The 12,759-nt window shown below is 49.9% G+C and overlaps 1 protein-coding gene across 1 annotated transcript in view; it reads left to right on the top strand.

Moving 5' to 3' along the window:
- Positions 1-12,759, top strand: part of thbs4b (thrombospondin 4b) — a gene marked incomplete at its 5' end in the record, with an annotated part of 59,273 nt that overhangs the window by 27,993 nt on the left and 18,521 nt on the right. Inside the window, 7 exons of the mRNA XM_084325005.1 lie at positions 900-1,002; positions 1,206-1,288; positions 1,403-1,454; positions 1,602-1,753; positions 2,738-2,875; positions 3,032-3,109; positions 6,469-6,621. Coding sequence (XP_084181131.1) covers positions 900-1,002; positions 1,206-1,288; positions 1,403-1,454; positions 1,602-1,753; positions 2,738-2,875; positions 3,032-3,109; positions 6,469-6,621 — 759 coding nt within the window. The remainder of the gene's footprint in view (positions 1-899; positions 1,003-1,205; positions 1,289-1,402; positions 1,455-1,601; positions 1,754-2,737; positions 2,876-3,031; positions 3,110-6,468; positions 6,622-12,759) is intronic.

Raw genomic sequence — 12,759 nt, 5'->3', positions numbered from 1 at the left:
GAAGAAGTAGAGTCGGCTCTGGCCCTTTTTGTAGAGTGCCTCAGCATGTTTAGACCCGTTCAATTTATTGTCAATGTGTACTCCGAGGTATTTGTACTCAACCAAACGGGGGTCACAGGTGAACTCCTCCTCCCCAGATCCACAGCCAGTTCCCTGGTCTTCGTCACATTTAGCTGGAGGTGGTTCTTTTCGCACCATGTGACGAAGTCCGCCACCAGCGCCCGGTATTCCTCCTCATCACCATCCTTTATACATCCCACTATCGCAGAGTCATCAAAAAGCTTCTGAAGGTGGCAGGACTCGATAGTGGAAGTCGTTGGTGTAGACAGTGAAGAGGAAGGGAGAGAGGACTGTCCCCATGCGGGGCCCGGTGTTGCTGACCAGTCTGTCTGACACACAGCCTTGTAGGCGCACATACTGTGGTCCCGTCAGATAGTCAACAACCCAGGACACCCAGTGGGGCCTCAACCTTCTCACCCAGCAGCCCACGCCATATGGTATCGAAAGCACTGGAGAAGTAAAGAAATATGACTCTCACAGTGCTCGCAGGCTTGGCTAGGTGAGTGGAGGCTCTGTCCAGCAGGTAGATGACAGCATCCTCTACCCCCAGTCGGGGCTGGTAGGCGAACTGGAGTGGGTCAAGGTGGGGTTTGATATTATTATTATTATTATTATTATTATTATTATTATTATTATTATTATTATTATTATTATTATTATTATTATTATTGGTATCTGACTCTGGAGAAGACGGTAAGCGCATTTCCCATAATGTCGGCGTGTTCCAGTTTAGTAGCTACCTCGCCTTTGTGTAAGATTTTCATATTCAGCTCCTAGATTCTTTACTGTCTCTGACTAACAACACATGCCTGATCCTGGGCCTTGCTTGACGCCAACAGGAGAGCCTAGAGGAGCTGAAACTGGCGGTCGGCGACACGTTTGAAAACATTGCCTCTTTACAAGAATGCCACTTCCAGCAAAGGGACTCTGTGCAAACTCTGGGTAAGATTCTCACTCTGCAAATCAATCATCTCCACGTCCCCGCGAGTCGACCGTCTGTTTACCGGTAAAACAATCACAGTGAACGGAGAGCAGCGGTCGATGTTTACCGTCCTGCCTCGGGAGTAGGCTTAGTAAGCAAACACACAGTCGGGATCAGGACTCCGACTTCGGTTAAACACACTGCCACCGTCCCTTTCTCCCAGGGATCAACACCAAGCAGCTGGCCAATCAAATGCTGGATCTCACCAAGGTGATCAACGAGCTGAAGGACGTCCTCATCCAGCAGGTAACTATATCTCGACACCGGCCCCTCCAAGGCCATTTGACCCCTGACCCCTGACCTCTCTCGACAGCCTGCCTGACTCCATATAAACTAAGTCTACCTTCCCCCTCCGCTCAGGTCAAAGAGACCTCATTCCTCAGGAACACCATCTCCGAGTGCCAAGCGTGCCGTGAGTTCAATTCTGGTGACAGTTAGTCGCCAGTGACAATGAATATATATATTTTTTTGCAACATACTGCTATTTTAGAAAGTGTAACGGAGCGAATTGATTGGCCTTGCGGTTGAAAATGGATTTTCCCCGGCGTTGTGTTTGCAGGACTGGACGGAGGGCAGGTGCAGGGGCCACAGTGCACCCCGGGCGCCTGCTTCCGTGACGATATGTGCATCGAGACGGAGGAGGGCATCGAGTGCGGACCCTGCCCCGACGGTTTCACCGGGGACGGCTTCAGCTGTGATGATGTGGACGAGGTAAGGCTCTGTGTGTGCGTGTGCGTGTGTGTGTGTGTGTGTGTGTGTGTGTGTGTGTGTGTGTGTGTGTGTGTGTGTGTGTGTGTGTGTGTGTGTGAACACGTACATACAGTATGACATTTTGCAATGTGAGCTGTAATAAGCTTTATGTGTGCACACATTTTACATTTAGTCATTTAGCTGACGCTTTATCCAAAGCGATTTACAAGTTCTGTACAACAAGTCAGCAGGAATGGTAGTACAACTCATGCAGTGTGGAACTGTGTGTGTGTGCGTGTGCGTGTGTGTGTATGTGTGTGTGTGTGTGTGTGTGCATACATCATGTATATGACCCTATAAAGTGGACCAGCCCCTTGGTAGCCATTCAACATTCCAGTTTAATTGTCTTTTTTTTTGCACGAATACATCAAACGGGGGAGTAGACCCCAGAGTGCCGTGTTTTGCAGCATTAACAGAACCAGGGGTGTAAAGTACTTGAGTAATTGTACTTCGTTACAATACTTAAGTACTGTTTTGGGGGATTTGTACTTTACTCAAGTATTATTAGGTTTGTATACTCAATTACATTTCAGAGAAAAAAAACATGGCTGAACTAACGTTAACGTTATTAACTTATTAATCGTGCGGCCGCACTTTATTTAAAAACAGCCAATCAAATCCCCATCAATGGAAAATTAACCCGCCCCATACCCATGAGTGTATGCTTGGTTTCATTCCAGCCTTGCCTAAACACCAGCTGATGATTTCACTAATTGGCTCACCTCTTCAACTCACCTGGTGCAATGTGTAGTTAAAATGAAAACTTGGCCCACGATGGAAGTACATTTCAAAGTAGAAACTTTTTAACTTTGTTGTGTTTTTAGCCGCAGATACTCTGACTTTTACTTGAGTACGATTTTGAGACGGTACCCATACTTTCACTTAAGTATCATTTCTGGGTACTTTTTACACCCCTGAACAGAACTCTTGTCCTCCTCTCTGCAGTGTCAGTTTAACCCCTGCTACCCCGGAGTGAAGTGTGTGAACACGGCCCCTGGCTTCCGCTGTGACGCCTGCCCACTGGGCTACAGCGGGCTGCCCATGGAAGGGGTGGGAGTCCTGTTCGCTCAGACCAACAAACAGGTCGGTTCAGAATCCTTACAAGGTCTCGTCGTGTCACGGTGTCTGCGGCACGTTGACCCATGCGTCACGTGAGAGAGATGTTCCGAGTTTAGTATAAAAGTAACTTAGCGAAGAAGCATTTATGACTCACGTGTTTACTAATTCTCCACAATTCAGGTCTGTGACGACGTGGACGAGTGCAATAACCCTGATCGTGGAGGCTGTGCAGCGAACTCCAACTGTCTCAACTCCATGGTGAGGACAAATAATGATCTAAAACTAAGACAAACTCATTATCAGACTAAGACAAACACATTATCAGACTAAGACTTGTCTGACTGAAAATACTATTTCCGAGCTCTCTTCCTCCCAATCCCAAATCTCCCTTCTACTCTCTGTGTTGCCGTTTCAAAAGCCCCCCCTCTCTGCGAAAAGAAGTGCTGGAGCTAGTTAGCTACATGCTTATGACGGAAAACTTTGACAAAGATTTGGATTGTGCACTAAGCCAAGCCTGCTTGGTTCATTCTGTGGATTGCTTAAAAGATATTAAAATAATGTTTAGGAAATTTGGTATCTAAAATGGATGTTCTTGCATGCATGCTTGCTGATTCATTTATTTCCCGCCTACTTTTTCTCCCAACCTGCCAATTCCCTTCCTGGTCGTTACTGTCGGTCTGGGTGTAGACTAACCACATGCCTCCTTCGATACACCAGCCGCTTCTTTTCACCTGACAGCTATAGGAGTTTCACTGGGAGGGCATAACGCATGTAGACGTTCACGCTATCTCCCCCAGATCCCCTCCACCCGCTGAACAGGTGCCCTGACCGACCAGTAGGAGTCGCTAATGCAATGACCAGGCTTCATATCCCACCCTCCGGCTTCCCACATGCGAACACCGCCAGTTGTGTTTGTAGGGATGACTGAATAAGCCGGCGGTACCGTCGCCGGGAATTCAACACGGCCGGGTGTCTGCGGTGGTAGTTTATTTATTTATAATAGAACACAAGATACTTGGGCCCTAATGATGAGGCTAAGCACTCAATGAAGAAACCCACTCCCATCGCCAAAAGAAAGACTAACATGCCTATGATTAATTATACTCATAATACTATAATACAAATGTATTATGTTGCCCATAATGGCCCCCAAACAGCATCGTCAACTTCAACAGACCTGTGCTCAGTTGTTCCAGGTATTGACAATGCCAATGCTACATACCCTACCATATTTCTCTAATGACCGCCACAACCCAACATGTAGATAGATAGATGCTATACAGTATATACCCTGCCACATGGCCCATAATCACCACCATCCAAAAATGTAGATACTGTAGATAGGCAGGTTAGAGCCAGTACATCACCAGGGTTATCAAGTGGGCATTGATTGATTGATTGATTGATTGAATACTTTATTGACACAACAGTAAAACACCATTTGAAACAACAGTGTCAAACGCTGGTCAAATGGATAGGACACAATGAAGCCATATAGGCTTGTTTCCATTGTGGTCCATTTACATAGAACATAAAAAGGCACGAAAACACGAAAGAACATGTACGTCACAGACAGGACACCCTAAATGCACAAGTACAAAAACACCTAACCTGAAAACTCATAAAGTCAACTAATGTTAAAAGAAATTAAAAACCGAAAACACTTAAAAGCAACTCATGATAAAAGAGATAAAAAAACAAATTAAGACCAACTTGAGTTGCTGAGCCATGATTTTAGGGCGGATTTAAATCCGAGAGGTGGAGTTCAAGAGTTTAAGGGATGTTGGCAGCAGGGCATTCCACATCACAGTATAGCAGAGTCAAATAATGCGTTTTTCCCTGTCATGTTAAATAAGCATGCAACACCTCGGCAAGTCTCAACAGTTAGCTCCAGCGTCCCAACCCCCCCCCTCCATGCTAAGCTCTCATTGCCCAAGTTACCTGCATGCATGACTCCCTTGTGTTATTCTATCCTCATCCCCTTATCCCCTACTTTCATCAATGGGGAGCCGGTGCAATCTGTAACAGATTACCTCGGCATCGTGCTCAACTGCAAGCTGAAAAGAGACCCGTGGACCGACTTCACGAGCACTGAGACACAACAAAGAAGGATATATTTTAAAGAAATTGCTCTCCTTTAATGTCCACAAACATAACGCTCCAAATGTTTTACAGTTCTTTCATTAAAAAGTGTCTTAACCCTACTGCATCATCTGCCCGGTTTGGCAACGCCACTGAGACATGATGAAAACGATTGCCGGGGGGAAAACGGCAACAACAGCGAGTAAACTGTTAGGGATTATGTTTCCAAGTATGGAACGCATCTACAGAGACAGAACAATGAATAAGACAAACAACATTGTGGCTGACCAGAGGCCCCTTGGCTCCTCATCTGAATTGTTGCCATCTTGGCGATGATAGCGCCCCCCTCCATTTGCAAAAAAAGAGATCAATGTTTTAAATGGTTGCACAAGCCATGCAGTAGGTAATATAGTATTATTTGTGACATTGTGATGGAAAGCCTTGTGTTTTTGCTGCAAACCAATTTCCCCACAAGGATGAGTTTCTAAAGTATCTAACTATATTATGTTACATAACAATATCACACATGGAACAGAAACAAAAACAGAAGAAAAGGAATACTCTTACCGTTTTTCTTTACTTTGGCACCCAGCTGACATTATTTCTTATTATAATCCACTGACTTCCGTTCAAAGCTTCTTCCGACATCTCCTCTACAGCCTTTCGCAAACTCTGCCCACGAATCCCCAGCTCTCTGAAAACTGATAGTCGATCATGCTATGAACCCTCTGCATCCCACTTCTACAGGACGCTTTCCATCCTTGCTGTTCAGTTTCTGCCGGCAAGTCTACATATACTGTATCTAAGCTTTTTCCTTTCATAAGCCTCCTCCACTGAATCCTCCCGGCGAACAGTCAGTTATATAAAATAAACGACCCACTGACTTGCAGACCATAACACTAGGACTGGCCTCAAGTTAATGCTAGTAACAATCATTTCCTCCCAAATCCACCTGCATCTCCCAGTCATTAGTTTGGATTGGATTCAATTCATTGTCACTGTACAACACAAGCACAAGTACGACAAAATGCAATTGGCATCCAACCAGAGTGCAAGTAGCAGTAAAGTACACAGAGATAGATAAATAAATACATATGTGTGTGTACATAATGTACAGTGTACACATACATGTGGAAAGTGCACAGATATAGATAAATGTATGTACACTGTGTTCTGGTTCTAACTAGGGATACTCGATATTGTCTTTTTTACCGATACCGATATACCGATATTGTCCAACTCTTAATTTCCAATACCGATATCAACCGATACCGATATATGCAGGGTTTCCCCCCCCAAAAAACTGAATAATTTCAGGTAATTAACATTACATATCTCTTGTCGTGTAATTAACACAACATTATGCATACTTTGACAATAAATAAAATAATAATTTGTTCTTACTTGCTTGCCTGGGTAAATAAAGGTTAAATAAAATTAAAAATTAAAATAAAAAAAACAGATACAGATATTTTCCGATTTTTATGCCAATATCGGACATCCCTAGTTCTAACCTTCCTCCCTGTGCTGTGCAGGGCTCCTACAACTGTGGTACCTGCAATACAGGCTTCACTGGAGACCAGGTGAAGGGCTGCAAGCCAGAGATCAGCTGTGGCAACAGTCTGACTAACCCCTGTGACGTCAACGCACTCTGTGCCGCGGAGAGAGACGGCTCAGTCAGTTGTCAGGTACAGTAGAGAAGCTCACCCTTTCACTGCCACACACGACAGAAGGTTAACCCATTCACTGCGACAATACACAGAAGGTTAACTATTGAAGATATAATGCTTGTTTGCAAAGTTTGCTGGAGCCACTTCATCCAGAAGGGCACACCCCGGTCAGAGAGCGGACGCAGACACAGAGAACAGTCCTTTCGTATTTATTAAGGATTCTGTTGTTGAGCGATATGCTTCCATCCAGGTCGTAGGGCTGGATGGAGCAATCAAAGATTGAGTGAGTGGTGTTTTAGTTCATGAACGCACTCTCTCACTGGGAAAGCAGACAGCAATGGAACACATGGGCGGCAAGATGGCCGCTGTATTTAAACCCATTAGGACCCCTGGGCTGTCCAGAGAGATGCCAGACTATAAATAATAGGACCCCTGGGCCATCAAAGAAGTGCCTGACTGGAAATGACAATACACAGCATAACAAATCATGGGGAATTTACAACAGCCGCCCCAAGAATAGCATAGCTATTATGTAAACAGTCAAATTCCCTAAGTGGCTACCGAGGTCTATGGATTGTCAACATCGTGTGCCACAGCCGGCAGCTGGACAAGGCGTGCTACCGGTCGTAGGTACGTCTTGTCTCCAACTCGGACCTCAGCCGACCGGATGCATCCATCTGCACTTGCATTTAGTCTGACAACCCTCCCAACGGGCCAGTGAGCACGTGGCAGCTGAGGGTCGACAATCATCACGACGGTGTCCTGGAGGAGACCATCAGTGTGTTGTCGCCACTTCTGGCGGACTTGAAGGGATGGCAAGTAGCTTCTGAGGAATTGCACCCAGAAGTGGTCCACCATCATTTGGCAATGCCGCCACCGTCTCCTGGTGAGTAGGTCCGGAGCGTAGGACACTTGTGGCAGGGAGGCGTCCCGCCGCCCCATCAGCAACATGTTTGGTGTCACAGGGTCCGGATCCGCAATGTCTGACGACACGTATCCTAAAGGTTTGGCATTGAGGATGCCTTCCACTTCGACCATAACAGTGAGCAGGACTTCTTCCTGGAGAGGCTGAGTACCGATCACCACCTGCAGAGCCTTCTTGACGGATTGTATCTCACGTTCCCAGGCACCACCAAAGTGGGGAGCTGCTGGTGGGTTGAACTGAAATTTGATCCTTTTCTTGGCAAGTATCTCCTGCAGCTGTGGCTCCATCGAGGCGAATGCCTCCCTCAGTTCCCTTTCTGCACCTCGGAAGTTCGTCCCCTGATCCGAGAGAATCTCAAAGGGGGTGCCTCTCCGGGCGATGAATCGTCTCAAAGCCAAGAGGAAGGCATCGGTGTCGATACTACTCAGCAGGTCTAAGTGGACACAGCGAGTGGTCAGGCATTTAAAGATGACTCCCCAACATTTTCTGGTGCCCCGCCCGACCTTGATGGTATATGGCCCGAAGCAGTCGATTCCTGTCGAGAAGAATGGCGGCTTAAGGATCCGCAAGCGGGCAGGAGGTAAGTCGGCCATCATTGGAACCACCGGCTTCCCTCTCCACTTCCTACATTCTGGGCAGGTCCTTTGATGATGTTTGATGGCCTGTCTACCCCGCAGGACCCAGTACTGGCGCCTGACTTCTGCAAAGACCCGATCGGGCCCTGGGTGGAGTAGGCGTGCATCCACATCCTTGATGAGGAGTTTTGTCACTGCATGGCCAGGGTGGAGAACTATGGGGTGGATGTCGGTAGAGGAGGAGATGTCCAGGTGGCGAAACCGTCCACCAACTCGGAGAAGACCCATTGTATGATCCATCTCTGGTGAGAGCGTACCGAGCTTACTACTGGGCAGTACTGGGTTTCCGGCTCTGAGACACTTAAGTTCCTCGGGGAAGCAGTCCGCCTGGCTGGCCTTCAGCAAGAAGACTTCGGCGTCGTGCAGGTCAGGGTGAGGTAGAGAGGAGTCGGCCGCCGCCCCGTAAAGAAACTGCTGGGTGGCTTTGACCAGGTCCGTCCAGCTGCTGAACTGCGAAACATCGGGTGTTTGGGATGCCGGATTAATCTGTGTGAGGCCACAGAAGATACTCTGCTTGAGCTCGGCCGCATCTTCTGGGTCTGTAGAGGTGGGAAGCAATGGCCATCTGTCGGGTGGACCACGGAGGAATGATGGTCCTTGAATCCACCGATTTGGTGCCGCCAGTTCAGCTAGGGTTTTGCTGCGGGTGAGATCATCGGCTGGATTGTTGGCTGTGTCCACGTAGCGCCAGGTGTGCAGGGCTGTCAGGTCTTGGATCTCGGAGACCCTGGTTCCCACGAACACCTTGAACCTGCAGGACTCTGATGTCAGCCAGGTTAAGACTGTGGTAGAGTCAGTCCAGAGAAAGGTCTGGGAGATGCTTAGGGTGAGCTCCCGATGAATCAGGGAGCACAACTGGGCTCCTGCCAGTGCTGCACAGAGCTCTAACCGTGGCATCGACTGCTGACGCTTTGGGGCCACCCTAGACCGTGCCATAACAAATGAGACATGGACTCTGTCATTACTCCTCATTGTGAGGTAGGCTACCGAGCCATACGCCTGTTCAGAGGCATCAGAGAAGATGTGGAGAGTGTAGTCTGTGGCTTCTGTGGCAACCTCCAGCGGTGCGTAGCTTCGCGGTAGGGAGATGTTCGGCAAGTCAGGGAGTTCCCTTTCCCAGCGTAACCAGGCCTCAAGGATGTCAGGAGGGAGATTTGGGTCATCCCAGTCCCTCTTCTTAGCCCACAGTCTCTGGACTATAACCTTGGCCCGTGTTGTGTAGGGAATGATGGCTCCAAGAGGGTCATATTGGCGGGCTAGCACCCTGTAGACATAGCGCATGGTGGGAATCTCGCTCTCCAAAGGCTTGGACTTGTAGCCAAGTTGATCAGTTGGACAATGCCACCGTAGGCCCAGGGCCGGCTCCTGGGTGTCAGTGTTCTTCTCTACAAGCCATAGCTCTGTGCTGTCCGATCTAGCGGTGGAGGGCAGATGGGAGACCGCGGATGGGACGTTACTCGCCCACTGCCGGATCTCGAATCCTCCCAAGGCTAGACACTGCCGCATCTTGTCCACAAGGTGCTTGGCAGCCTCTGGCGTTGAAAGGCTCTGGAGACAGTTGTCCACATAGAACGACTTCTCTATGGACTGCAGGATATCCTCGTTTCCCTCCACATGATCTTTGACATGCTTCTGCAGTGCAAATGTTGCGCAGCAGGGGCTGCTTGTGGTCCCAAACGGCAAGACTTGCCATTGGTACACGTCCGGTTGCTCCTCCCTTTGCAGGTTTCGCCAGACAAACCGCAGCAGTGGCTGGTCCTCAGGTAACAGCCGAACTTGATGGAACATCGCTCGGATGTCCCCACTAATGGCGACGGTGTACTGCCGGAATCGCAGGAGGACCCCGATGAGCGATGGTCCGAGGGTTGGGCCTGGAAGAAGTTGCTCGTTGAGGGAGAGGCCGCGACAGGTGAAGGAGCAGTCGAAGACCAGACGATCCTTCCCATTATGGTGGACAAGGTGATGGGGGATGAACCATGACTCGTCAGACTTGGTCACCTCTTCTTTACCCAGCTTGGTAACACATCCTCCATCGATGAGCTTCTGGATCTCTGCTCCATAGATTTGAGCCTTGGCTGGATCCTTTACCAGTCGTCGCTCGGTGCTACGGAGTATTGGCATGACTGCTTCGGCAGTGGCTTTCAGTGGCGGCGCGTCCTTTACGCGGAGCAGAGGCGTGGCGTATCGGAGTGTGTCACCAACCTTCACCCTCTCAGTGCGTGCTTCCAGGATGCCCACAGCCTCGTGGTCCAGACGGGACCTTACTGCTAGCTTTTCGCTTCTAAATGGAAGCACATCAAGCTGCCAGAGACGTTCAACGTGTTGATAGAGGTCGTCCGGTGCAGACTTGAGAGAGGTAAAGTAGCATGAAGTAGCATGCGACGCAAGACCATCTGGGCCTTGGAGTGCCCAGCCGAGCGCTGTGTGGACTGCTGCGGGTCCACCTTTGGGGCCGAATCTGATGGGTTCTTGCGGTGTGATCAGATGGGTGCAGTCTGCACCAATTAGCAGTAGTGGATGCACTTGACTGAAGTCCTGCAATGGGAGCCCCCTCAGGTGGCGATAGCGTTCCTGAAGTGCCGTCACAGGGTAAGACTGCTCTGACAGGGCTAATCGACCCGCTGTGAAGGCACCCTTCACCAGGTGCTGTTCAGAAGGATGAGTCAGGGAGGCCACATGGAAGTCTACAGACTTGCCAGTGAGGCGAGCCACGTCCTGGCGAATCGTCCGCAGTGCGAGGGACTCCGCTTCGCCTTTAAGGTCCAGGTGTCGAGCTGCAGCTGGCAGTATTATCGTGCGTTCGGCTCCATCGACTAGGATCGCATAAGTGTGCAGTGACTTGCTTCCGTTGGTAATGACGATTGGTACCACCTTAAGGTACACCTTCCCTCCTCGTCTGGAGTTGGAGAGAGAGGCGCCCTCCTTCGGTGTGATGAGGTAGAAGCGGGGGCCTGGCTTGGCAATGGCGTGGAGGACTCTGAGGTGGACCTCCTGGCACTCACTGCATGCTTTCCTCAAGGTGCAGGCATCTTGCTCGTGGCTGGTACGACCGCAATGACGACAACGTTTGCCATTTGCTATCCACTCCTCAACCTTTCCTGGCGAGCATTGGACAATGTCTGGACACTGCGATAGGTAGTGCTCGGCACTCCTGCAGAAGAGACACATCCTCTTGAACTGCTGCTTCTTGGCTTCTGATCGAGATGTCTCAGCAGGCTGACGGCTGTCATGTTCAGGCTTGTCGGAGCCATGATAAACGTGGAAAGGCTGGTTGCGAGGTCTGGGTGGGGGAACTTGCTTATCTCTCTTAGGGAACTGTGTCCCTTCCATCCGATGGCGCTGTGCCATTCTCTCCGACAGTCTTTGAGCGTCAGCCTTTACCCTGAGCCAGTCGGCGAGGTCTCGAAGGTCGTACGGGTTTAGGCTGGTCGTGTCGAGGCGACCTCGAGCCTGTAGGTGCTCCACAAAGCCATCTCTCACTTGCGTAGGGAGTTTACACAGGAGCCGGTCCACATGGCCGGTCGACCTGACTTCCATCCCGTTAGGTCCTTCCAGTGATGTGAGCATTCCCACTAGCAAGTCGACGCTAAGGGCGAAGCTCTGGAAGGCTTTGGTATCTCCTGCTTTGAGATCAGGAGCGTTCAGTAGTGCGGCAATCTCGCTTTGTGCAAGCTGATATGGCTGTCCGTATTGCCGCTGCAAGGCCTGCATGGCGGCGGTGTAGGGTTGCGCATAATGCCTGCAGGACTGGGCTATCAGCTTAGCCTCATCTAGAACCAGCTGCTCCATAAGTACACGGTACTTGTAGTGCTCAGAAAGTTCAGGGTGGGCATCGAGCAGGTGATCCAGCGCCATCTTAAGGTCTGTAAACTCTCTCTCGCTGTCATGGACCAGGTTAGGCAGTTTAGGTACAGGGACTGGCTGCCTGGGAGGCTGGAGAGCGTATGGATCCTGTAGTGCTGTGTACTGGGCCTGACGGACATACTGGACCGGTGGAACTGCTACATGATAGTAGGGTGCTGGACCGGGTGTTGGATGCACCAGCTGGTAGGCTGGCTGAGTCGATGGAGCAGGCTGAGGCTGATACACTGGTTGTGGATGGTGGCTCAGTTGGTGCGGCAATGCTTGGTACACTTGCTGAGCAGTGATGATTGGTTGAGGCCGATATGCCCTCGCTGCTGCAACAGCGGTTGTGTATGGTGAACATGCCGCTGTCCAGGAGGGTAGTTGATGGGTAGACTGCTGAGGTGCACCTGCTGTATGTTGGCCCACTGGCTGGAGAGCAGTTGCAGTGGGCAACCGTTGTGCAGGGTAGAGCGCTGTTGCAGTCTGGAGTTGATAGTTAGGCTGTGCAGGCGTAGCTGTGGTATATTGATACGCTTGATATGCAGATCTCATCGGCGTAAACTCATACCGGGTCCGTGCGGCCGCTGGTGTGCTGCCATGCCTGCTCCTCACCATTGATGACACAGGCTGGTTTGACCGGTAGGTAGACTGGTGACTTGGTACCGTTGGCATTTGCTGGCCCACGTGACCCACTGCTAGCATCACCTGGAAGTCAGACTGTGGCATGACCAGACTCATCGCGGTGGGGGC

This window comes from Notolepis coatsorum (assembly GCF_963971535.1).
Source record: "Notolepis coatsorum genome assembly, chromosome: 11".
Classification (NCBI taxonomy): domain Eukaryota; kingdom Metazoa; phylum Chordata; class Actinopteri; order Aulopiformes; family Paralepididae; genus Notolepis; species Notolepis coatsorum.
This window is presented reverse-complemented; position numbering and strand designations above follow the sequence as displayed.